Raw genomic sequence first — 24,424 nt, 5'->3', positions numbered from 1 at the left:
TTGATGATGATCATGGAGAGTCAACCCCTGAATCTACATCTAACTGTGCATCGAGAAGATTGCTTCAAGTCCAAGAGAGCATTGTCTGTTGGGAAGAAAACAATGTCAAAGAGTTGCATGAAGAGCTAAGAGAAGCAGAGGCCAAGCTTGCTCACCTCTTTGACCTACCCGAAGAATGGTATGCATTGAAGAGAGAACGAGATCATGTACTTCAATCAAGCTTGAAGAATTTGAGGCTTGATCTTCAAGTGCCTTTGAAAGTGAAAGAGGATGAATGCTTTCACAATCTTCTTTCGCGAGCAAAACAAGCTTGTGATATCAGTCATCAACAGCACCTGGTCGATCTTCATTTCAAGATGCATGAGATAGAAAAATCAAGCAACCCGGAGGGACGGAGGGACGGAGGGACGGAGGGACGGAGGGCCGGAGAGGAAGAGGACGGAGGGACGGAGGGACGGAGGAAGAGAGAGAGGAAGAGGGAGAGAGAGAGAGAGAGAGAGAGAGAGAGAGAGAGGAAGAGAGGGGGGGGGAGAGACAGAGAAAGAGAGAGAGAGAGGAAGAGAGAGAGAGAGAGAGAGAGAGAGAGGAAGAGAGGAAGAGAGAGGGCGGGGTGCAGGAAGAGGGAGAGAGAGAGAGACAGGGAGAGACAGGGAGGAGAGAGGGGAGGGGAGGATGGATGAGTGCGAGGGATGGCGTCCTCGGCACTTGCTGAGGCCCCTGGGTGGTAGAGGAGAGGAGATCTCGCCCGGAGCACAAGTGCTGTCCGATCAAGATATCGATGAAGCGGTGCGACAGAAGGTAAGGGGACGAGGCAGCAAAGATCTTTCCCTCCCTCTTGTCGCGACCTGCAAATATTTCCTCTCCTCCTTCTCCTCCGTCCTGTCATGTTATCTCATGATGTTCTCTTTGCTCCCCCTCTCTCCTTCTCTGCTGTAACTTCTCAACCCCTCCAGGTTGAAAGTGCTTATCATCCTTGCGGAACTTGCAAGATGGGCAAGGGAAATCAATTCGACGTCGTCGACAGCCATCTCAGGTATTATGGTTTTATTGCTTGTGCCAGTGCCTGGTTCTTCCTCCTCTTTCGCTCTCTTGTTCATTCTTCGAGTCAGCGTGAACTCGTGTTAACCTCTCTCCCTCCCTCCCTCCCTCCCTCCCTCCCTCCCTCTTTCCAAAGATTCCACTTTTGTCCTCCTCCTCCTCCTCCTCCACCACCACCACCACCACCACCACCACCACCTCCTCCTCCTCCTCCTCCTCCTCCTCCTCCTCCTCCTCCTCCTCCTCCTCCTCCTCCTCCTCCTCCTCCTCCTCCTCCTCACAAACTCGTCCTCTGCCTGTCCCCCACGGTCCCCCCTACTTAATGATCTTGTCCCCAAGTATCGCTACGTACCTCTTTTCCTCCTCTTCTCTTATCATCCCCCCAGTTGTTCTTTACTTGTTTCCCCGCTTCACTTTACGCCTCCTCTCAGGGTCCACGGGCTGCAAAACCTGCGGGTCGTCGACTCTTCCATCATGCCGAGAATAACCAACGGAAACTTGAATGGCCCGACGATCATGATTGCAGAGAAGGTGAAAGAAATATTCTCTACTCCTCTCTCACTCTCCTGCTTTGCTTGTTGCACTCTTCTCCTCTATCAAGCGTCCTCTCCTCCCTCCTCTCCGCTCTGATCACCCTCTCCTCTCCGCTCCTCTCCTCTCCTCTCTCCTCTCTTCCCTCCCAGTTCTCGACTTAAGCAACGCTTGCCTTGCTTCCTTGCTGATGCTGGGGGAGCACTCTCTTCAAGATCCTTATCCTCTTCCTTCAGGCCGCTGATCTCATTCTTGGCAAGTCGCCGCTCCCTCCCGTCGAGCACGTTCCTTGGGTCGAACCAAGGTGGAGGGATAGGCAGCGGGAGGGACAGCCCGCACGAGCTCTTGCTTCTACCTCATGAGACGTCTTAAAGCGCATGCCATGCATCTCAGTGGAGGAGCTTTGACTTTCCGGAGCTTCAAACAACACTCGAGCGTCGTGAGCCATCAAGTTTATCTTGCAAACTTGCTTATTCAATCATACACTCATGTCAACATTTGCAGTATTCACAGAAACAATAAATTCAACATGATCGGCCCGTTATCTCACGCGCAACTTCCTCGCCGCTTCCATCGCCTTCCCAGCAGGAGGTGTGGAGCAAAAGCGCACAGTCCGCGTTCCCTTGGAACCAGATTGGGAGGAGGAGAGTGAGTCCTTCGGTTCGTCCACTGAGAGATCCTTCAGGCAGCTCTTCCACTCCCCTCGCTGGCTCATCCGCAAACTCTTGGTTGGCGTCCCCTTTGTTGGCATTGAAGGGCCTTCTTCTTGCCGCGACTGCTTCCCGTCCCTCATGACGTCCCTGTTCAGCATGCCCTTGGTCACCATGTCCGCTAGCACCGCCGCCTTGCCCGAGATCTCCTGTCCCACCTCACTGTCTTTCAGCCCTATCGTGACCCCGAGCCCAGCCACCTTCTTCTGCCCGAGGTTCCACATCCTGGCCTGCTGATCCTGCAGGTACTGCTGCTGGGGACCGATGACGCTTCCTGGACGAACGATTCTGAGCCAGGCCATGGCCTCGTTGGCCGTAAACTGAAGATGCTTCATCATGTAGAGCGCGATCAGAGTCCCCGTCCTCCCTAATCCAGCCAGGCAGTGAACGGCAAGCGAGCCTTCTGCTCCCTCCGCGATGCGCAGAAACTTGTCAACAATGGTATCGGAAGGAGTTGTGCAATCTGTGAAGAAGAGATCGTGATGTTGGAACCCTGACTGTACAAAGACGTTCCTATCGTACTCCTTATTGTTGAGCCGCACGACCGTCTTGATGTTCTTGGATCTGAACACGTCGAAGTAGTCCGATGGGAGGAGGGTGTAACGACCTGACCCGAGGTATTTTCTCCTACCTGACGGCCCCTTGAACGCAAAGAATTTCCCCTTGAGAACCTCATGCATGTCACCATTGTCTGGATTGTCATAGTAGAAGTACTCGTCTTTGTCGAAAGTCTTGTAGTTGAACAACCCTGTCTTCACGGCCTTGAGCAGCCCTGCCCAGCAGTCCGTGATGTGAAGGTCGTACGTGCTGGGCACCCAAGTCGCGTCCCTGTACAATCTGATCGCCTTGCTCGATATTTGCGAGAAAGGGAACCAGGCGTCCTGCGGGGAGACCCCAAGTTGGAGAATCAGGAAAGTCCCGAGCAGGTAGATGGCGTTCGACACGTCGCAGGGGTTGGTGGAGGTATAGTACACGAGCTTGAGGCTCTTCATTTCTGCTCGTCTCAGCATGTCTTCAAACGTGTCAAGGAAGTGCTTGGTCATGCCCAGGTTGAACGGCCCGAAGTCGGCGCAGAATGGCATGTAGCTCATCACGCCATCCATGGTGAAGAAGTACTGTCCATGCTTCGCAGTTACTGGTGCTTGTGTTGTCATAAAGTACAGGCGGTCTGTTCAACAAAACATAAGACCGTGATGTCGGCACAGAAAAGGAGGCAAGGCCTACCTTCAAGAACGCACAGGGGCTCGTTGGGTCTCAGGGAAGAGGCAATGCGTGCCAGGCTGAATACTTCCTCTGTGTGCTCCCACTGGTAGGTGAGGTTCTGAGGCCTCTGGGTACTCTTGGTCGGAGTAGTCGCAGTGGAAAGGGTCTCCAGATCCTCCTTGGGAAGCTCCAGAGTGGAGAAGGAGGAAAACGAGTTGTTCCTTGGCATGCATGTTGCCTGAGAGACTGAACTCCTCCTGCCCTTAGACAGGAAACGTCCAAGGGATTCCGGGACATCCGTGAGGGAGGTCATGCTTCTTGAGTGCACATGCTCCGACGTCATCGTGTTCCTCCGTCTCCGGAAGGACATGCTTCAGAGGGGTACAGGTTTTGCCTGACGGAGTACAGTTCAGTCCCTCCAAACGATAATAGTAGCGGGCTTTCTGGTCACCTTGGGCGAAAGGAGCGAGGAGCGAGAAGGAACAACCGATCCCAGCGTGTGTTTCAGATGCAGCGAGAACTTGTGAGCAAGCAGGCAAACAAACGTACGGTGGGAAAGAATAAGTTCAGAATCCAGGCAAGAGATGGTGAGACAGAGAGGAGCGTAGGGAAGGGAGAGGGGGTATGACAAAGAGTGGGTTCGCCCGGAGGGAACAAGCCGGAGGAGAAAGGGAGGAGAGAAGAAGGGACCGAGGGAGAGAGGAAGGGAGCGAGGGACCGAGGAGATTCGCCAGGGGGGGGGGGGGGGCTGCAAAGACTTCCAGCAGGACTGCTACGCAGAAGTCCACGAGGAAAGCAACTCCCACCCCACCCCCTCCACCTCGTCTACCATCCGAGATCCTCCACATTGACCTCCCCTAGAATCAACCCCTACCCCCCAAAATCATCAAAGTCTTTTACCATCACCCCGAGTTGGAATGTCTTAGCCCCGTACCCCACCCCTATTTCTATCCTCCCATCTGTATCGATCGCTTTCATCTCGCGTACTATTAACTATTGCTCTACCCACCTCTCCAAAATATCAGAACCCACCACGTTTGGATCCTGTATGACCCCACCCTTTTCCGAACCATTTAACTTTCAATTGTCCCAAGGTAACTGCTTTCGTCTCTTGGGGGTAGGTGGTTTTGTCCCTCATGTACCCCGGTGGTGGAGAAGTGAGAGGGGTACCTCCGAGCTTTCTGCCGAATGAGGTAGCGTAAAGTTCAAAACATATCGTGACCCGTCCCTCTTAGTAGAATCGTCGGATATTTTTGTAGGTAGGGTAGTCTCATTGGTGCCAAGGATGTTAAAATAAAAGGAATATAGAATACTTGTATGAACTTTGGGGGGTTTTCCTTGTGTTAGATTGACAGGGTATGGTAGGGTAGGGTAGGGTAGGGTAGGGTAGGGTAGGGTAGGGTAGGGTAGGGTAGGGTAGGGTAGGGTAGGGTAGGGTAGGGTAGCAGGGGAGACCGAGGACCTAAGAGTTATCATTGGGGACATGGGGGGTAGTAAGTAACTAGACGGGGTGGTTGGAGAACAGATAGATCTGTGTAGGGGAAGGTGGGGTAGTAAAACATCTTCGGATACGGGGGGTACTTTTAAAAATTTATAGCTAAAATCCTAGGGGTCATTTTATAATTGTTGGTGGTAGTACAGATTCGAAAGAAAGTCTTTTGATACTCTCGGCAGAGAAATGGATACAATGAATGTGACCGCTCATAGCAAACAGTCACGTCCTCGGAGTGTCTTGTAAAAAGTTGTAAAACCTTTTTGACCCCACCCCCATGCTGCAACGCGTCATGAAAGTTGATCCGAAATAATTGATCACCCCCCTTCTCTACCTCCATACAAAGGGGACTATAGGGTGGCGTTCAATGTTGGATACAATCCACCACCCACCACCCACCACCCACCACCCACCACCCACCACCCACACCCACCAATGAGAGATTCAGCTACATGAAATGTTTCATGCATATTTCAAATTTATTCAAGATATTCATATTATGTTGGGCTGGCTGATGCCTTGCCGGCCCGTCAACTCTGTGGGTGCAACTGTCACGTAAAAGTCAATGTTTGCCTCTCCAGCTACCAAGACGAGGCAAGCCCGCGAATCATTAAGTTGACTAATCAATCATTGCCAGTGCCGGGCCGGCTCGGGGTCCGATCCGATCGGATCGCGCCCCGGCGCCGCGCCGCGGGGCCGGCCGGCGGGCCGGGCCGCTACCGTACCGTAGGCCGCTCAGTAGCCTCAGAAACTTCAAGTTCGGAACGGATCGATCGGAAGTATCGGTACACGGTGCCGTCCGAGTCCACCGTACGGATCATGCCATGACGCGTCCGATCCGCCGTCGCCGGGATCATGCCAGGCCCGCGGGAGTCGCCGCCCGGCCGGGCCGTGACTGAGTGTCACTGGGTGCACGTCGGAGCCTCGGAGGCTATTGGATCGGCCGGTCACCGTCGCGCTCAGCTCCGACGGAATCCGATGATCGAAGCCTCCGTACGTTGATTACGACTCGGACGAATGCGGCGGGTGGTCCACAAACGGCTTCTCAGTCGCCGATGGGCTGCGCTGATCGGAGACGAATCATCCTCCGAGCTTCTCTTTCCCCGGCCAGGTAGGCGCCATGGACGGTCCCATAGAAGTTCTCGTGGGTCGCCTCCCCCGCGAAGCAGATATGGCAAGCCTTCTGTTGGCTGCCGACAACAACAGGCTCTCCCAGCGCACGGATATCCTCCTGTGTTGACGAGGTCGAGAGGAAGGAGTAGGACCCCCTGCTCACGACAAGTCAGCTCGAATCTCCCCAGCTGGAGCCTTCCTGAAGTGAGGGTCACTTCCCCAGCTCGACCTGACCACGTTGAATGGGCTGGGGATGTGAGGCTGGTCCGTGGGGCGCGCGAAAGCCCTGACGAGCTGTACCTGATGACGATGCAGTTCAAGAAAGGAGGAGGAGAGATTGAAGGAGACTGAGAGGAGAGGAATAAGAGGAAGTAGCCCATAGGAGAAACAGGCGCAGGGGAGGATCGGTCACTGTGGACTGGGAAGGGAGTCAGGAATGGAGGAGAGCGGTTGATTGGGGGGAGTGAGGAAGGAAGGCGTGCATGAAAGTCTGCATACAAATTGTGAGATGAGCTCTTCATCCGACGTCTTGCTGAGCTTTTCCGAGACATCCGCTCCAGTCAGCCACATGCAAACGTACCTGCCACTTGCGTCATGCACTTGGGAGGAGGGTGGGAGGGGAGGGGAGAAATTACCTTGACATCGGGACTCTGTACATGCCTGTGGCTCGGCAAAGAAAGCTTAGACTCTGTTCATCCTGTTGCCTTGGAAGGCTGTGGCAAGTTTGAGGGTCAGGCCACAGTCCGGAGGAGGTCTCAGAAGCAGGGTTCACATGCTTCGGAAGCAGAATCCCTTCTCCTGGGAAGAGGATGAGGAGAGACGGGGGGAGGTGCTGAAGTTCACCTCCATAGTCTCCATGTCGCTGAGAGTTCATGAGCAAACTCAAGGTCAGAAGCTCGTCTTGCTCGCCAACAACCCGACTCACTCCTCAGTGAATTCGAAGAAAACCTTCTCGACCTGGGAGGAGATCAGGCGCGACTTTTACAGCTGCCTCGCACTCACCACACCCATCCCCATCCTGCTGATCGCCTCTCGCTTCCACTGCGGCAGCTCCGGATCGAACTGGATATCTGAACAGATGAAGTGTAAGCAACCGACAGCCAGGAGGGAGGAGGGAGGAGGGAGGAGGGGGAAAGCGGGAGGGAAGAAGTAGGAGGAAGAAGTTGGCAGAAGGAGACCTGAGTGTTTTAGAACACCAAGGGACGTGGCAACAATAACATCATCTGCAAAGTATTCTTGTCCATTGCTACACACAAGTTTGATCCTCTCTTCATCCTACACCAAGGGCTCACAGGTCAAGCAAGGAAGGGGACAGCACTGCCAACCTCTTGGTCAACAAGAGTTGAGATGCTCGAGACTCTAGCAGAGGTGACGACAGCATCTGCAGGAAGAAGATTCGCGAGGGATTGTACGATCTTTGAGTATCCGCAGGGCACAGGAAGGATTCGTTCTCCTGCTCACTGGCGTGAGACCCACTAGTGGAGGGAATTACTGTTGACCGTACGCACCCTCAAGCTCCTTGAAGTTGATGAAGTGTGAAGTGGACACGGTGGAAGGGTGAGAGCCATCGATGTTCCCTTGCCTGTTTGCACTCCTTCACTTCACTGTCAGAGCGGAGAGCACAACACAAACATGCGGCTCTTCCATTCCAAGACCCTCTCCACGTCGTCTTCCAACCCCGCATGCTTGTTTAGAGCCCCTTCTTCTCCCAGCCTTCGCCTTACAGCACAAGGACAGCAAGTCAGCAGCAGCATCCTTCACGCTGCTCGCATACCGGATGTAATCTTCAGCTGAGCCTGCCGGCGCTGCCATGCCCTGCTCCAACTCTTCCAGCAAGTCGTCGTACGCTGACACGACGTCCTCCAGCACTTGTTCATCCACCTCCTCCCCTCCTTCCTTGACGAAGCACATGCGACCGAAGGTCTCGTCCTGCATTCTCATATATTTCTCCTCCTCCTCCATAAGCCCTTCCTTCTTTGCCAGGTCATACACAGGGTTCCCGACAGTCCCATGCATCCACTGCGCTCCTATCTCGACAACCCCAGCAGGACCGTACAGGCTTCTCATCCTCCCCCCAACTTTCTCGGACGCCTCCAGCACCTTCACTTTGAACCCGTGCTGATGCAGCTTGACCGCTGCTGATAGTCCTGCCATCGTTCTTAGGCAAGGCAACTGCATCTCCCGTCCTCCCTTCAGTCTACCTGAGATGCCTCCTCCTACCACCACCAGGTTCGCAGATCTGTCGCATGATGCCGCAGACATGACAAAAGTCCGGAAGAGCATTCCAGCCTGTCCTGAGCGCATCGTCCTCCCCTGCCGTCTACCGAGTCATCGCGGAACAAACAAACATCACGGTCCTCTGCAGCTTCGGAGGACAGCAGGCATGCCGTGTTACAAGAGAAGCTACCTCGTCCTCTCATCATCACCCTCTCCTGGCTCCGATACCCTTCCATCCCCATCTTTCCTCCCCTGTACTCTCCTGCTCCCTCCCTCCAAGTCCTCCCCCCCCGCCCCCTCCATTTTCGCTCTGGTCCTTTATTAGACTGACATTCTGGGGACAGAAATCCGCCCACTCAAAAATCGTACGGTAGAAGGGGGCAGCAGAGCGGGTAGGTAGCAGACGGGGAAGAGAGGAGAGGAGAGGAGAGGAGAGGAGAGGAGAGGAGAGGAGAGGAGAGGAGAGGAGGGGGGGGAGGGGGATGAAAAGAGAGGAGAGGAGGAGTGATAGAGTGAGAAGGTAGGGGTGAGTGACTGCGAGGGAGATCGCCATGAGCTAGGAGCTATTAGAAGAGGGACGGGTGGTGAAGGCGACTGGATTTTGATTTACTCTCACGCGATCTCCTTTGCCCGTCTCGACGTCACGGTCTTGGTGACCCGGTTCAGGATCAGCCTGCGGGCGAACTCGTCGGCGATGCCCATCCCCTTCATGTCCTGCAGCAGGTCAAGGCGGGACGGGACAAGAGGAGGGAGGGAGGGAAGGGGGGGGTGAGGATCTCTTGCGAAGAGGGGAAGCAGAATACAGGCAAGGATTCTTCCTAAGAGAAAGGAGTGGGGAAGGTGGGGTTCTTACTAAGAGGAGTGGGGAGGGGACTGGAAGAGAGAGCAAGGAGTTTGTGCTATGAGCTCAAGGGGGAGGACGGAAGGAGTCGATTCTTGCTCACGTCGATGGACAGCGCTCGAGCCTCTCTCAGGGAGGATATTCGCACACGTGCGAAGAACTCCTGGAGATGCTGCATGCCCATGGCGCCCAGCCATCCTTTGATGTCAGCATCGTCGTCCTCATCGTCCATGTCGTCGTCCTGGAGACAGGGGGACAGAGGAAGAAAGGAAAGAAGAGAGGAGGGCAGTGAAGACGAGAAGATGGCCGTGGAAGGGAAGGAGAAAGGAAAGAGAATAAGAGAGCCGTAGAAGGGAAGAAAAGGGGAAGGGAAGAAGAGACGTTAGCAAACGAGAAAGAAGGGGGGGATGGAAAAAAGGAACAGGAAGGAGAAGGCAGGAAAAGGGCCATGGAAAGGAAAGAGAAGGAAGGAATGGAAACGGAAGAGAAGGAATTGGCAAGGGAGGGGCAGGCGAGTCAGTTGATCCTCGTCAGTTGATCCTCGTCGTGCCGCCATGATTCTACCTGGCTCGTCCGGTTGCTTGCGGCATAGATGTCAGCTTGCTTGCTCAGAGACGGATGGATCTTCCATGCTCCGAACTCATTCTCACGCACGTCGCTCCTGCGCATCCTGTCCTCAGCACCCTCCGAGCGGTGGTGCCCCACAGCATGGCAGGAGATTTGAGCAGACAGCAAGCGTGCAAGCAACAGGGAGACTTACTTGATGACTCTTAGCGACTTGGGTATAGACCTGTGCTCTGCATGCCTGTGGAAGTCGAGATGATTTCAATCGGCAAACGTTTGCGAGAACGCACATACATGATTGCTCCATAACAGCCGTTCCCCTTGATCCTGCAGTACTCGACGTCTGCTACAGTCTCTGTGCTGGTATGTCAGCTCGGAAGCAGCCTTGATAAGATATCTGCAACCTTCACTCATCAAGAATAAACCTCCTTTCTCGTTGTTCATGATGTCGTCTCCTCTTAGGCTGACGTTGCCTCCTCCGTACGCCTTAGCTGGAATGTCAAGGCATGCTTCCTTCCAACATCATCTCACCATCACTCCGAACATCTTGTTGTTGTAGATCTTAGAAGTTTCTACGACAACTCTCGACCCAAAGTGATTCTGTTGTTGCAAATGCCGTCATGAATGAAGCATCTCAAAACAATTCCATGTTGAATCGTTCACCTTGTCGATAGACCATCCACAAACAGCAACTCCGTTCTCCCCATTGTTCAAGATCCTACTGTCCTGTACGTGCACCCTCGCCCCGCTGAAGCAACTGATCCCCGCCCTGCTCGCCCCTGACACCTCACTCAAACTCATCTTCACTTCTCCATGGTTGCAAGCAAATATCCCATGTGTTCCTGTCAATGACATGAAGATCTGCTAGCATGCCTCTTGTCCGCAATCTCCCTACCTCCAACGATGCTACAGCTCTCAACGTGCACATACGCGCCATCGACCTCTAACACGTGATCCGACAGGACGTCCGACTTGCACATCAAAGTAATCTGACGCAGGGAGAGCATCAGCCCCGCTCATAACCCCACCCCCCTTCTCCTTACATCTCCGATCAGAACTCGGGGGGTGATCCTTGTTCTCGCCCTGTCTCCTTCCTTCCTCTCTGATGCTGACACCCGGATGGTACTCCCCTCTCCTGACGCCACGATCCTCACCTCCCTCGACTGCACGAGGTTCAGATGACGGCAGCAGGGGCAGCGGATCAAACCGCTCCAGGAGGATGGAAAGAAGGTATTTCTGCTCGGATGGTCACGTCTGACCGGACAACAACGCTCTCAACGTATTCTCCTGGGGTGACGGCAATAATATCTCCATCTGATATGATCACATTCAGCCATCCCATCAGGTGACAGTCCGCGCGCCGCTACCTTTGGCCTGATCCAAGGCCAGTTGGATGGTCTTGACGTCAAACGGCACCTGATTGATAGCACGCGTGATCTTCTCAAAGAAGTTTCCGTTCGAGCCACAAGTTCGCAACATTCCGAACTCAGTCGCACGATTTGAGTTATCACTTGTGCGAAAAGGAAGATCACCTGTAGGACATTGCTCGGCTCTGTCTTCTCTCTCTTCCATCCTCCTCGTCCTGCATCCTCCACTTGCCTCAGGTCTAGCGCCCATGACATCGTGCAGAGCTTGCTTGTGGGGTTGTTGCCTTCGAAAAAAAGACATCATTCTTGTCAACCGAAGGTAAAAAATGAAAGACATCATTCTAGTCAACCCGGAACTCGGAACGGCGGCCCGGTATCGAACTTACAGTTGAAAGTTGACCGGACTCTCTCTCTCTCTCGAGTCTACAGTACTACCTAATCTAAGAAAAAGTTTACTCAATTTGGCAAAGTTCAACTAAGAAAAAGCTTTAACTTCACGGGGGCCGAAAAGTTTACTCAACTGAGTAAACCGGCCCGGGTAAGAAAAAGCGGCTCTACTAAGAAAAAGATTACTCAAAGTTATTCAACCGTGGTTGTGGTCGGACCGGGCCGGTGCACGGCGGTGTAGTACCATACGGCAGTCACCGGGCCGACTCCACGGTCACTGTCACTCAGTGCCGCCGGGAGTCCGACGGTACGGTCCGCGCGGCCGCCGGGCCGGGCCGGGACGGACTGACAGTGAGTCGAACCCGGCAGGCCGGCCGGGGCCTAGACCCGGGAGCACCAAGCAATCAACTGAGCGAGTAGCTCCAACATGGCGTCGGGGGAGGACGAGGGCAGATGGAAGGAGGAGAAGAGCAAGCAAGCAGGATCGCAATGATGACAACAAGTGACGAGCTGATGATGCGATAGACAAACACAAGGTGATGCGAGATGTACATGCCGCTCGAATATGCCTTGGAGAGATGCAGGAAGGCTCAAAGATCCTCTGGGAGTTGTGCGTGCCAGCGCCGATCCCCGACGCTCACTGAGATCTGAAACATGTTTGAACACGTCATGGTTGTCATGCAGATGATCGATATGGTGTATGCTAGTTGAGGAGACTGGCTGACCCCATGGATCCCAACCAAACCTTGGCTCTCCTCCAAGAGAGGAGCAGGGAGGCAGAAGTGAACGGGAGCTTGCACTGGGAGAGCTTGAAGCTCAGCTCGCTGCCGCAGCAGATCAGGCTCTCCGAGCGACTGGTCTCCATCAAGCTGAGCAACAACGACCTCGTGGAGTTCCCTTCCAGTCTGCGCAGCCTGAAACTCCTGCATACCCTCGAGTTGGACGCCAATCAGCTGGTAAAGATCCCCCCGGCGATCGGGGAGTTTCAGTCGATGAAGAGCCTCTTCCTCCACAACAACTGCCTCGTCCAGATCGCTCCAGAGATTGGGCAGCTGGGCAACCTCAAGGTTCTCCTCCTCCAAGGGAACAGACTCCACGAAGTGCCACTGGAGCTGTGCAGCTGTACCGCCCTCACTACCCTCAACCTGCAGGACAACGTGCTGCGAGAGCCTTTCGTGGCGATCGCAGACCTTGAGATCTCCGACCTGTTCCATGCGCTGAGGAACCTTCTGATCGCCCATGAGAGGCAGGAGCTGCACCTGACCCTCGACTACCTTAAGGTCCTGAGGACCGACGCCGTCCACCATGCGCACCGCCTATGCACAGTCCTGACGTCATTGCAAATCTCCAACGTGGAGACCTTTGAAATCATTGAGGGCATCGGAGACTTCAAGTGCCTGCAGAGCTTCTTCGCGAGCAACAGCGGGATTCATTCCATCAGCCCCTCCTTCGGCGAGATGGAGAGCCTAGTCTTCGCTGACCTGCGAGACAACAAGCTGACACAGCTTCCCGATGGGTTTGACAGGTGACTTGCGTGGTTGTTTGCTCACAGAACTAACTGTTTCATGCTTGCTTCCCCTGCCTGCTGCACTCCTCCATTACAAACAGGTTGAGGAACATCCAGACGCTGCTGCTGGACGGGAACGAAATAACGCTCTTCCCTCCACCCCTCTGCTGCCTTACCTCCCTTGCCTTTCTGTCTATGAGCGAGAACGTGCTGGTGGACGTTGATGGTGGCATCGGGAACCTCGTCAACCTCGTGATTCTCGACCTGTCCTACAACAAGCTTGTGGATCTTCCGGTGAGAGCTTTGCTTGCGGTTGCCGGGCACTGAAAGAGGATGGGGAAGGTGGAAATGCGAAACCTGCTCAAGTTATGCTATCTGAACGTTGAAGGAAATGAGATTAATTCTTGCCCACTTCATCTGCTGGATTACTGCAACATGACTGCTGTCAAGTTCTCGTGAGCGACGTCTGTGCGCCAGCCTACTCGATCCTGACCGATGCTTCAGGCCTGTCGACTGTGATACAGTGAGGCACGAAGGGCCAACTTTTGCAGAGGAGTACCAGCAGCAGCTTGCACACTTGCTGAGGAAAGTGAAGGTCGGGCAAGAGTCCACGGGGTGCTTGATCAGATACTTCGAGGGCCTTTACTACGGCATTTCGTCCCTCTCGCTCGACCTCTCGGGCATAGGATTGCAAAACATTCCTCCTCCTGTTTTTACTCTGACTCACCTCACCTCCCTCTCCTTGTCAAACAACAGGATCTCTTCGGTCCCCATCGAGATGATCGCCCTCTCCTCCCTTGTCAACCTGGACTTCTCCGGCAACGACACGTTCCCCTGGCTCTCCCCGAAGTCCCTGAGCTCCTCCCACCAGATCGTGCTGAAGGTCTTGAGGTGTATCCGGGCGTCGATCCAGTCAGCCCAGCTCGAGCTAAACAACTTCCAGCTGCGCTACGTCCCTTCCACAGTCTGGAGCCTAGAGGGGCTGCGGGAGGTACGCATCTGCAACAACTTCCTGACGACTCTTCCTGAGGACCTAGGGGACAAGTCAGCCCTCTGCCTCCTTGAGACTCTTGACCTCAGTCACAACCTCCTCCTCAAGCTCCCAGCGAGCATCGGCAACCTGACCAACCTCTCAGTCCTCCGCTGCACCCACAACGACCTCCGTCACCTCCCGGACGAGCTGTGCAACTGCTCCTCGTTGCAGACCTTGTCTGTTGACAACAACCCACTGGAGTCTCCTCCCATGACGGTGGTTACCAACGGGTTTCAGGCCTGCATGTCCTACCTGGCCGACGTCAACGACGGAAAAACGACCGGGAAGCTACGACTCGTTTCTTTCTCCATCCGCTGGCTCCCTCCCGAGGTGTTTCAGCAGGCGGACTTCACGCACATTCAACTGCAGAAGAATCAGCTACTCGCGCTCCCGGACCATATCTGCAACGTCAAGAGTCTTAAAGTTCTCAACGTCTCCGAGAACAACCTGTCTTCCCTCCCGGATGCCATCGGCCTCCTCGCATGCCTCGCCGAGCTCTACGCTGAAGACAACAAGCTCGAGAGGCTTCCCCCGACCTTCCCCAAGCTTCCTGTCCTCAGAATCTGCTGGCTCCGACGAAACGAGCTGACATGGATAGCCAACGATGCAGGGAACATGAACTCTCTGGTCGACTTGCAGGTCGGTGAGAACCCACTGCGGTCTCCCCCTCCCGACATAGTCGAGCAAGGAACGTTCAGAATCCTGCGGTACCTTCGGTGCCTGCATGACTCGGAAAGGAACAGGATGCTGGACTTGAGTGCTCTAGGACTGACTTCCCTCCCCCTCATCATCTGCAGACAGACAGCGCTGATCGAGCTGAAGCTGTTCAAGAACAAGCTGCAGTCTCTGCCCATGAAGGTTGGGAGGTTGACGGGTCTAACGCGTCTCGTCCTCTCCTCTAACCTCCTCCGTGCTCTTCCTCCGAACCTTGCTGCCTTCTCGAAGCTCAAGCGGCTGTACGCTGAAGACAACCTCTTCACTGAGCTGCATCCTTCTCTCTTCTCCCTCTCTGCTCTCCTTGAGCTCCGACTGGCTGGAAACAATCTGGACGAGATCCCGAAAGCTGTCGGCCGGCTCAGGCACCTCCTCCTCCTCGACGTGTCTCGCAACAGGCTGTCAAATCTGCCCAGCAGCATCACTGAGCTGGTTGAACTCAAAAAACTGCGCATGGGGCACAACAAGTTCGAGACTCTTCCTCTTGGCATCGCGGCGCTGAAGCAGCTGGAGGAGCTCAACGTTGGCAAGAACCCTCTGCTCAACGTCCTCCCCGAAGTTGCTCTTCTCCCAAAGCTCAAACTGCTCCTGATGGACGGAAACGACCAGCTCTTCTCCCCCCCGCCCGAGATCCGAGCCCAGGGCCTGCCTGCCATCTCTGCCTTCCTGATGAGGATGTGGGAGGGGAAACATTCCAAAGTCCTCGACCTCGGGTGGATGGGAATGGAGAGAATCTTCATCAACGCCCAGGAGTACCAGTCAGTGACTACCCTCAACCTCAGTGGGAACAGGCTAGAGCAAGTCCCTCCCTCCATCTTCGTCCTCACCAACCTTCGGACCCTCAACGTCGACGAGAACAGGATCCAGATTCTCGCAGCGGGTATGGCCCGCCTCTCATCTTTGACCAAGTTGAGCTTCAAGGGCAACCCTGTGCAGTCCCCTCCCCGCGAGGTGATCGACAAGGGTACGGATGCTATCCTGTCATACCTGCACAACCTGCTAGCCGCCGAGGAGACCAACGTCCTGGATCTTAGCAGACAGGACCTCCAGGTCCTCCATTCCTCCATCTTCCTCCTCTACAACCTTCGTCAGCTCATCATTGACGACAACTTCTGCACTTCGATCCCGCTGGAAGTCTGCGACCTCACAAGGCTCGAGCTCCTTTCTGCCAAGAGGAACAGACTCGAGAGCTTGCCCGTCACGCTAGGACGGATCAGCACCTTATCCTCCCTCCTCCTCGATCATAACCCCTCCCTTCGATCCCTCCCTCCCCAGCTCAGCTTCCTGCCCAGCTGGACAGACTTCACCTTCGAGGGGAACGAGCTGCTGTCTCCTGGGATGGAAATTTGCAGCAAGGGGATCGCGCCAGTGAAAGAGTACCTCTCGGCCCTGCTCGACGCTCTCACCTCCAAGAGGCTCGACCTGTCGTCCTGCGGCATGCAGACCTTCGCCATTCATCACGCTGCAAACTTCTCCCTGACTCAGCTGGACATCTCGAACAATCTGGTCTCCGAGCTCGTCCCTGAAACCTTCACCTTCCTCAACCTCGTCCACATCAACGTCAGCTCCAACCGCCTCCTCCACATCCCCGTCCTCGTCGGCAACCTGCGGGAGCTACGGGAGTTCATTGCCGACGGGAACCTCCTGGACTCCCTCCCCGCCTCCTTCTCCTACATCGAGACCCTCACACACCTCAGCCTGGCAGACAACAACATCTCTGACATCCCGTCAGACTTTGGCAACTTCAAGGCCCTCCACCACCTGGACCTTGCAGGCAACCAGCTCGAGGCTCTTGCCCCTGAGATCGGCCACGTCATCAGCCTTTCCAGGGTCAACCTGGCCAGGAACAAGATCGTTTCCATCCCCTTCGAGTGGGGCCTCCTCTCCAACCTTTCCGAGCTCGACCTATCGGGCAACCCCGTGCGCGACCCTCCACCGGAGATCCGGAGGAAAGGCGCCAACTTCATCTGCATGTACCTGCGGAGGCTCCGCGACTCCTCCTCCTCCAACTTGCTCAACCTGCAAGGCATGAATCTCACCAGCGTCTCTGACATCCTTGGAAGGAACTACAACCTGCTGGAGGTCCTTCTGGACAACAACCGACTGACCTCCCTGCCGTCCTCCGTCAGCTCGCTGAGGAGGCTCAGGATCCTGTCGGTGACCAACAACCAGCTCAAGGCCCTCCCGTTCGAGCTGGGATGGTGCACGACGTTGGAGAGGCTGGACTTTGACAAGGAGGCAGTGGTCTCTCCTCCCATCGACGTCACTGAGGGCAGAGACGTGGCAACGATCTTGCGATACCTCAGGAGCTTGTCAACTGCTCGCTCGACGGCAAAGCTCGACCTGGCCAGCCTAAAGCACAGAAGAATGCCTGCTGGGCTGCTGGAGCTGACGAGCCTTACCTTCCTCTCCCTCAAGGACAACCTGATCGAGGAGGTTGACATCACTTCCCTCCTCCCCCTCTCCCTCCTCACCCACCTGGACGTCTCGGGCAACAAGATCAGCTCAATTCCCCAGGAGCTGGGTCAGCTTACGGCCCTGGAGTGCTTGCACGTCGATCGCAACCCCCTGACTTCGCTCCCTCGTTCCCTCTGCCATCTGACCAACCTGCGCGACCTGGTGGTTCAATGTGCCGACTTGACCAGTCCTCCCCATGAGATCCATGGCGAGGGCCCCGGGGTGATCTTGAAGTACTTGAGATGCATCGAGGACGGGCTGAAGATCTGCAAGATCGACCTGGAAGGCTGCATGCTGATCGAAGTTCCCGACGAACTCTTCTTCTACACCTCCCTCACCTCCCTCTCCCTCGCCAAGAACAGGATCCGCACCATCCCCATCCGCATCGGCGATCTCCTCCTCCTGAAGCACCTCAGCTTCGAGGACAACCAGGTTGTCATCATCACTTCAGTCATGTGGCAGATGACGAAGCTCAAGACTCTGAACCTCTCCCGCAACCGAATGAGATCCGTCCCTCCGGAGTTCGGACTGTTCTCCAAGTCACTAAGGCTGCTAGACCTCACGCACTGCGAGCTCCTTTCGTCTCCTCCTCCCGAGATCATAGCAGAGGGGACCGGCACCATCCTCCCTTACCTCAGGACGCTATGGTCTTCCAAGACCTCCCAGACTCTGACTCTGAGCAACTGGAACCTTGAGTCCTACACGTGCGAAGTTCTTGACAACTTCGCCGAGATCCTTGTGGTCGAAGTTTCCAACAACCGTCTGACCTCCCTGCCTCCAAGTCTCTTCGACGGCATGAAGAGCCTCAGGAAGCTCTTGGCCAACAACAACAGGATCTCCCGACTGCCGGACAACGTCTCCAGCCTAACGACCCTCCAGCTCTTCAACCTTGACGACAACCAGATCTCATCGCTCCCCGACTCTCTCTGCCTCCTGTACGACCTCCAGACCTTGAGCCTCAGTCACAACGAGCTGACGAGCATCCCGGATCAGTTCGGGCTGTTAACTGGCCTCGTCTCCTGCAACCTGAGCTCCAACAAACTCCAAGGGCTCCCTGCCTCTCTCTCCAGCCTCGTGAGCCTCCAGACCCTCAACGTACAGGAGAACAAGATCAAGTCCTTGCCGGACAACTGCAGCAGGCTGACGTCCCTCCGCTCCCTCAACGTGTCTGAGAACCTCGTCGAGCATCTCACCCCTGACCTAGGCCTCATCCCCTACATCGACACTGTGCACGCGGCCCACAACCCGCTCGTCGATCCCCCGGAGGAAGTTGCGGTCGTGTCGGGCAGCAAGCTGAGGGAGTACATGCAGAACATGTCGCGGTCGCATGCAACGAAGGAGCTCTTCCTTCATGAGATGAACCTCAGTCACGTCCCTCCCCCCATGACGGTCCTCACCTTCCTCACCAGGCTCTCCCTTGTGGGGAACCAGCTGCAGGCGATTCCTCCTCCTCTCTTCCACTTCTCCCTCCTCCAGCTCCTTGACCTGTCATCCAACAGGATCTACGAGATTCCTCCGAGCATCTCAGAGTTCCGCGACCTCCGCGTCTTCCGGATCAACAAGAACAACCTGCACGAGATCCCTCTAGAGCTATGCTCCCTCCCCTCCCTCCAGGAGCTCTGTTTCGTGGACAACCTCATCCACATCCTCCCGACCTCCATCGCCCTCATGACAAGCCTCCAGGTCCTCCAGGCCCACGGCAACGACTCGCGAATGCCGCCGCAGGAGATCGTTCCCCGCGGACTCACCGCCGTTATGAACTTCCTTGCCCTCCTGCTGGCAGCGAGGGGGAGGCTGCCGGAGGGGTACAGCTTCCAGGGGCAGAAGATGAGCAACAGACGAGGAGAGCTGGAGCTAAACGACTGGTCGATCGTCCACCTTGACCTCACACTATCGGACCTGCTGGATAGCCTGGAGGTGCTCTGTTGCAACCGCAACCTGATGCAAGACCTGCCCGAGCAGGCGATGGAGCTGGTGAACCTGAGCAGGCTCGAGCTGAACCACAACCTCTTCAAGCAGATGCCTGCTGCTGTCTTCTACCTGACCTCCCTGCGCACTCTCAGCATGTCCAACAACCAGATTGCCATCATCCCGCAGGCCATCGAGAGCCTGGAGCAGCTGCGGACTCTCGACATGAGCTTCAACAAGATTGCCTTTCTCCCCAAGGGCATGGCCAGGCTGTCCAGCCTGCAGCAGTTGTACCTCAGAGACAACCAGCTCAGTCACTTGCACGATGCCATCGACGACCTCACGACCCTAGTGGAGCTGGACATCAGCAGCAACAAACTGACCTCTGTCCCGGCGGGTCTGACAGATTTCGTCTTTCTCGCTCACCTGGACCTGAGCTGGAACTTCCTGGACACGCTGTCGATGGAGTTTGACAAGCTGTCGTGCTTGACAAGGATTGACATCTCCAATAACCGCTTCGATCATCTCCCGGACTCCATCTACTGCCTGACTCAGCTTCGATTGCTGCGGATGAAGAACAACCGGCTGACCAGTATCTCTCCGCAAGTCGTTGCCATCTCTACCCTGGAGGAGATCGAGTTCGACGGGAACAAGATCGCGGATCCTCCCGCTGACATCGCAAGGATGGGATTCCGACATATCATGGAGTATCTGGACAGGCGCAACGAGGCAACGAGCAGCAGGCGGCTGAACTTGTCAAAGCTCGGCCTTGAGACCGTCCCCTTCACTCTCGTGCAGCTGACCAACTTGACGTCCTTGAGCTTGGCAAACAACCTGCTGGAGGTTCTGGACTACCAGGGGACCGACGAGCATCTTTTCACTTCCAAGGAGTTTGCAAGTTTGCGGGCTATCGGCGCCCCAGTACAGGCGTACAACTTCTCCTTCTCAAGTCTCTTGCTGGTGAGGGAGCTGGACATCTCCCACAACAACATCACCTTCATCCCTGTCGACTTCCTCCTCCTCACCAACCTCGCTGCCCTCAACCTCGCCAACAACAAGCTCACGGTCTTTTACCTTGAGTTTGCCTTCATCACCAGCCTGACCAGCGTCGTGACGGCCAACAACCTGTGGAGGAGCCCGCACGAGGACGTCATGAAGCGGCCGACGGCAGAGATCTTCGAGTACATGAGGAGGGTATTTGACGCGCATCATACTGGGGACCTCGACCTCTCCTCCTGGCAGCTCAGCGCCGTTACCAACGATATCGCCCTCGGCACTAGGATGCAGGCCCTCAAGCTCGACAACAACGTCATCGAGCTCTTGAGCCCCGAGATTTCCCAGCTGAAGGTCCTGCAGACGCTCAGAATGAGGCACAACAAGCTGAGAACTCTCCCCTGGGAGATCGCCCAGCTCGAGCAACTCCGCCATCTTGACCTCGGGGAGAATCGTTTGATGCAGCTCCCTGCTGTGGTCGGCACCCTTACGAGCGTCGTGTCTCTTCTGCTGGACAAGAACTCACTAGAGTCCCTTCCCAACTCCATCGGCGACTTGACCAACCTTGAGAAGCTGTGCCTGGAGGACAACCAACTCCAGCTGCTCCCTCCCACCTTCCCGAGCTTGTCATCGTTGACGTACTTGGACCTCAGTCTCAACAAGATAAAGTTCCTCCCCAACCAGATAAACCGCATGAAGAGCTTGCAGGAAGCATACTTCCAACGCAACGAGATCAGCATCCTCCCCTCAAGCATTAGCTTGTGCACTGGCCTCCACACGTTGAACCTGGCGAACAACCAGGTGCTGTTTGAAGTTTCAAGTCAAGCACTCCATATCCTTTAGCTCATCTTCTTCTCTTTGGCAGGTTGTGGAGATACCCAAACCTTTCCATCGACTCACCAACCTGACGTTCTTGTCCTTGTCCAACAACAAGATCAAGATGCTTCCTCCCAGCCTCAGCAGGATCTCTTTGCTCGTCAACTTCAACTTCGATGACAACCCGATCCTCGACCCCCCGGACCTCGTCGTGCGGCAGGGCCTTGTAGCGGTGATGATGATCGGAAGGGAGTTCATGTCTTGTTTATTGCAACATCATCGGATTGTATCCTTGCCCTCCTTGCCTTCGTCTCCGAAAAGAGAAACAAAGATCCTTCGTACCAATTTCCTTTCATCTCTTGCTCTCTCATAGCAATCTCTTGTCATGTCTTTCTTTCTGATAGCCATTTTCTTTTATGTCCATCTCTGTTAGCAACCGTGTCTTCAATCTGTCTCTGATAGCCATCTTCCTTCTTGTCTCTGTCTCTGAAAGCAATCTCCCTCCTTCCCACTCTTCACACTTTCCCTCCAGGTCTTCCAGTACCTAAAGAGGATGTACGACGTTAAAATCACTGGCCACATCGACCTCCGCGACCTTGAGCTCGAGGTCCTGCTGTTCTCAGCTCGACATCCATCCCATCTCATCCTTTTCTCGCAGGACCTCCCGACGGACCTGCTGGGGATCGTTGGTAACTTCTCCCTCCCTCTCTTGTTCGCTCCCTCCTCCTCGTCTTTGACTGCAGCTTCAGGCTCCGATGAGGCTGAGGAGGTGAAGCCAGTCAATGTGAGAGGAAGGGAAGATGGTGAGGGGCGTACTGACAACCAGCGAGCAGGGGAAGAAGCAGTCCACGGCCGCTCCCATCAACGAGTTGACTCTGATCGGGAACAAGCTCAAGTACCTTCCTACATTCGTCGGCACTTTGAGCTGCTTGCAAAGGCTGCACGTGGACGACGGGCTGATCGACCCTCCTAAACACATCATGGACGAAGGGATTCCGATCATTCAGATGGTGAGGCAAACGAAGATATGGATGTCAAGTTTCTGTTTGCGATGATCGACACAGCGATGCTGCTGCTGCTGCTGCTGCTGCTGCTCCTGCTCCTGCTCCTGCTCCTGCTGCTCCTGATGATGATCATAATGGCGGTGGCGATGAGGAGGAGGAGGAAAATAAGGAGGAGGAGGAAAATGAGGAGGAGGAGGAGGAAAATGAGGAGGAGGAGGAGGAGGAGGAGGAGGTGGAGGAGGTGGAGGAGGGGGTGGGAGGAGGGGGGGGGGGGGGTGGAGGAGGGGGGGGGGGGGGTTGATGGGATTATACTGGCCCTCCATAGCAATGACATGCCCTGCAGTATCTTCGTCGGATTGGAGATGCAAGGTCGTCGATGCACCTGGACTTGTCAGGAATGGAGCTCAGCGAATCCAACATCAGCTTTCACCATCTGAACTACCTCCTCTCCATCAACCTAGCTAGCAACGCTCTCACCAGGATCTCAGACGAGGTATTTTTCCTTCCTCCCCCTCCTCCTCCTCCTACCTTTTCTTCCTGGTCGCAGTTGCCGTCTTGCATGGAGCTCATCGCTGCACACTGACTCCTTCTGTCAGATCCTGACGTTCACCATGCTGACGATGCTAGACTTTCGGTTCAACAAGATAGACGACGTCCCTCCCTCCCTCTCTAAACTCGTTCATCTTCGACATATCGACCTTAGAAGCAACAACGTGAGCCCTCTGAGCTGAGCTGCTGGCGGCTGACTTGCTGCCCTCCTCAGTTCTCCCAGCTCCCATCCTCCCTCCTCTCCAAGGAGAGTCTGAGATACCTATGCGTCGACAACAATCAGATCGGCTATGTCTCCCTGATAGCAGATACTCCTTCGTCTTCAGCCAGGACGTCGCGCTCGACGTCGTCCTTCAAGGGAGGAAAGACGATCGGGATTGCTGGGATCCAAAACCTTCTGATGAAGAACAATTCTTTGCAATCTTTGCCTGAGCTAGCAAGCGCTACCTTGACCAACATGGACCTCTCGCACAATCGGTCGCCTCTCTGCTGACTCGTTTCCTCCTCCCCCTGACGATTTTCCAGCCTTGAGGATGAAATCTTCGTGAAGATCTCTTCCATGACGAACCTCAGGATCCTACGGATGCAGCATAACTGCTTGTCCTCCATCCCCGAAGACGTCGAAAACCTCCGCTCTTTGGTGCGGCTGCTCCTAAACTCATCGGCCTCTGACCTCTGCTGGCTCGCTCTAGATGATGCTGGATTGTTCCTTCAACCAGATTGCGGAGATTTCTCCACAGGCAACAATGGTGCGCTCCTGACTCTATGCTGAGATTCTCGCAGATTGGAAAGATCCTGGGCCTCAGCTCCCTGATGCTCCGTCACAACTTGATCGAGCATCTTCCCAACGAGTTCTTCCGCCTGACCAACTTGCAGCAGGTGATGGATCATGACAATGATGAGGAGGAGGAGGAGGAGGAGGTTGAGGATGAGGTTGAGGATGAGGAGGATGATAATGATGATGACGACAACGACAAGAAATCGACTCTTTTTTTCGCTGACTACTACTCGTGCTTGATAGCTCGCCCTCTCTCACAACAAGATTCGATCAATCCCGACTTTGATCGGACAGTTGACCGGACTTCGAGAAGTTTCCTTCGAGAATAATCAGGTACTTGCCATCCTGCTTCAGCATCTTGTCTGGTATTGGACATTCTTCTGGCCCCTCCTTTCCTTTCGTCTCCTCTCCTGTCCTCCCTGCTTCTCTCCTCCCTGCTCCTCTCCGCCCTGCTCTGTTTGTTCCTCTCATCCCTGGTATGCTCCTTCCTCGCAACGTTGACCTTCTGCTCTGCCTCTCTCAACGCTCACCCCCGCCCTCCCCCTTTCACTCTCTGACCTCCTACAGCTGATGTCCATTCCACTGGAGCTCGGCAATCTGACGAGCATCGAGCAACTTCGGCTCGAAGACAATCCTGGTGCCTCTCCTCCAACCCCCCTCGACCGCCGACACTCACTGCCATGCAGGAAATCTCCTTCCTGAGGGCTTCACAGCCAAGGGGATGGACGCGGTGAGTGAGAGGTGGGAGGAGCAGGCGGGGCTGAGAATGTTTGCATCCAGGTGATGGAGTTCTTCGCATGGAACTGTCAATACAGTGAGCTGTGTGCTTGCTCTTCGTGCTTGTGATTGACATCATTGCAGCTGATTAAGCGAGAGCTGGTTGTAGGTTTTGTAATATCAATCTTTATGTCTGTAGATGAAAGTTGTAATGTACATAAATTGTGAACAAGCAAGCGACCGAGGGACTTTTATCCTCCTCCTCCTCCTCCTCCTCCTCCTCCTCCTCCTCCTCCTCCTCCTCCTCCTCCTCCTCCTCCTCCTCCTCCTCCTCCTCCTCCTACGATTGCTATGGAATGACAGATGATTATAACCCCCCCCCCGCCTCCCGATAGGGGGGAGGCTGTGGGGAAAGAAAGGACGGCAGACTGCTGCGGAGAGTACGCGGAGATCGGAGAAATCAAAAACAAAGAAGTGCAACAGCA

The 24,424-nt window shown here is 55.1% G+C and overlaps 6 protein-coding genes across 6 annotated transcripts in view; 3 read left to right on the top strand and 3 right to left on the bottom strand.

The window, feature by feature from the left end:
- Positions 1 to 1,034, top strand: part of GUITHDRAFT_163854 (hypothetical protein) — a gene marked incomplete at its 5' end in the record, with an annotated part of 8,504 nt that extends 7,470 nt beyond the window's left edge. Inside the window, 2 exons of the mRNA XM_005830391.1 lie at positions 729 to 799; positions 954 to 1,034. Coding sequence (XP_005830448.1) covers positions 729 to 799; positions 954 to 958 — 76 coding nt within the window. The 3' untranslated portion in view covers positions 959 to 1,034. The remainder of the gene's footprint in view (positions 1 to 728; positions 800 to 953) is intronic.
- A 1,466-nt stretch (positions 1,035 to 2,500) lies between these two features.
- On the bottom strand, positions 2,501 to 3,448 carry GUITHDRAFT_52246 (hypothetical protein; the record flags this gene model as incomplete). The annotated part of the gene is made up of 1 exon (XM_005830390.1): positions 2,501 to 3,448. A coding segment is annotated over one exon (948 nt), but the record flags the coding sequence as incomplete, so codon positions are not given.
- Positions 3,449 to 6,019: 2,571 nt separating this feature from the next.
- Positions 6,020 to 8,241, bottom strand: GUITHDRAFT_110590 (hypothetical protein; the record flags this gene model as incomplete). The annotated part of the gene is made up of 13 exons (XM_005830389.1): positions 6,020 to 6,242; positions 6,317 to 6,387; positions 6,586 to 6,667; positions 6,723 to 6,800; positions 6,860 to 6,885; positions 6,931 to 6,949; positions 7,013 to 7,044; positions 7,090 to 7,157; positions 7,266 to 7,362; positions 7,413 to 7,540; positions 7,596 to 7,669; positions 7,714 to 7,806; positions 7,862 to 8,241. 13 exons carry the CDS (start codon positions 8,239 to 8,241, stop codon positions 6,020 to 6,022), a joined length of 1,371 nt encoding a protein of 456 aa, XP_005830446.1.
- Positions 8,242 to 8,916: 675 nt separating this feature from the next.
- GUITHDRAFT_110589 (hypothetical protein) lies at positions 8,917 to 11,188 on the bottom strand (the record flags this gene model as incomplete). The annotated part of the gene is made up of 12 exons (XM_005830388.1): positions 8,917 to 9,018; positions 9,249 to 9,386; positions 9,710 to 9,806; positions 9,906 to 9,950; positions 10,004 to 10,064; positions 10,114 to 10,195; positions 10,241 to 10,309; positions 10,373 to 10,551; positions 10,605 to 10,698; positions 10,753 to 10,872; positions 10,917 to 11,023; positions 11,077 to 11,188. 12 exons carry the CDS (start codon positions 11,186 to 11,188, stop codon positions 8,917 to 8,919), a joined length of 1,206 nt encoding a protein of 401 aa, XP_005830445.1.
- A 1,003-nt stretch (positions 11,189 to 12,191) lies between these two features.
- GUITHDRAFT_87793 (hypothetical protein) lies at positions 12,192 to 20,918 on the top strand (the record flags this gene model as incomplete). The annotated part of the gene is made up of 6 exons (XM_005830387.1): positions 12,192 to 12,620; positions 14,835 to 14,891; positions 16,341 to 16,637; positions 17,217 to 17,346; positions 17,923 to 18,338; positions 20,379 to 20,918. The coding sequence occupies 6 exons, from the start codon at positions 12,192 to 12,194 to the stop codon at positions 20,916 to 20,918; spliced, it is 1,869 nt and encodes a 622-aa protein (XP_005830444.1).
- A 1,845-nt stretch (positions 20,919 to 22,763) lies between these two features.
- GUITHDRAFT_153269 (hypothetical protein) lies at positions 22,764 to 24,178 on the top strand (the record flags this gene model as incomplete). The annotated part of the gene is made up of 9 exons (XM_005830386.1): positions 22,764 to 22,921; positions 22,970 to 23,084; positions 23,137 to 23,184; positions 23,228 to 23,323; positions 23,466 to 23,555; positions 23,790 to 23,859; positions 23,909 to 23,952; positions 24,003 to 24,036; positions 24,084 to 24,178. Coding segments are annotated over exons 1-9 (521 nt in total), but the record flags the coding sequence as incomplete, so codon positions are not given.
- Positions 24,179 to 24,424: the final 246 nt, after the last annotated feature.

The sequence above is a fragment of the Guillardia theta genome, assembly GCF_000315625.1.
Source record: "Guillardia theta CCMP2712 unplaced genomic scaffold GUITHscaffold_46, whole genome shotgun sequence".
NCBI classification, from domain to species: Eukaryota; class Cryptophyceae; order Pyrenomonadales; family Geminigeraceae; genus Guillardia; species Guillardia theta.
The sequence above is the reverse complement of the archived record's forward strand: the minus strand, read 5'-3'. Positions and strand labels throughout refer to the sequence as shown.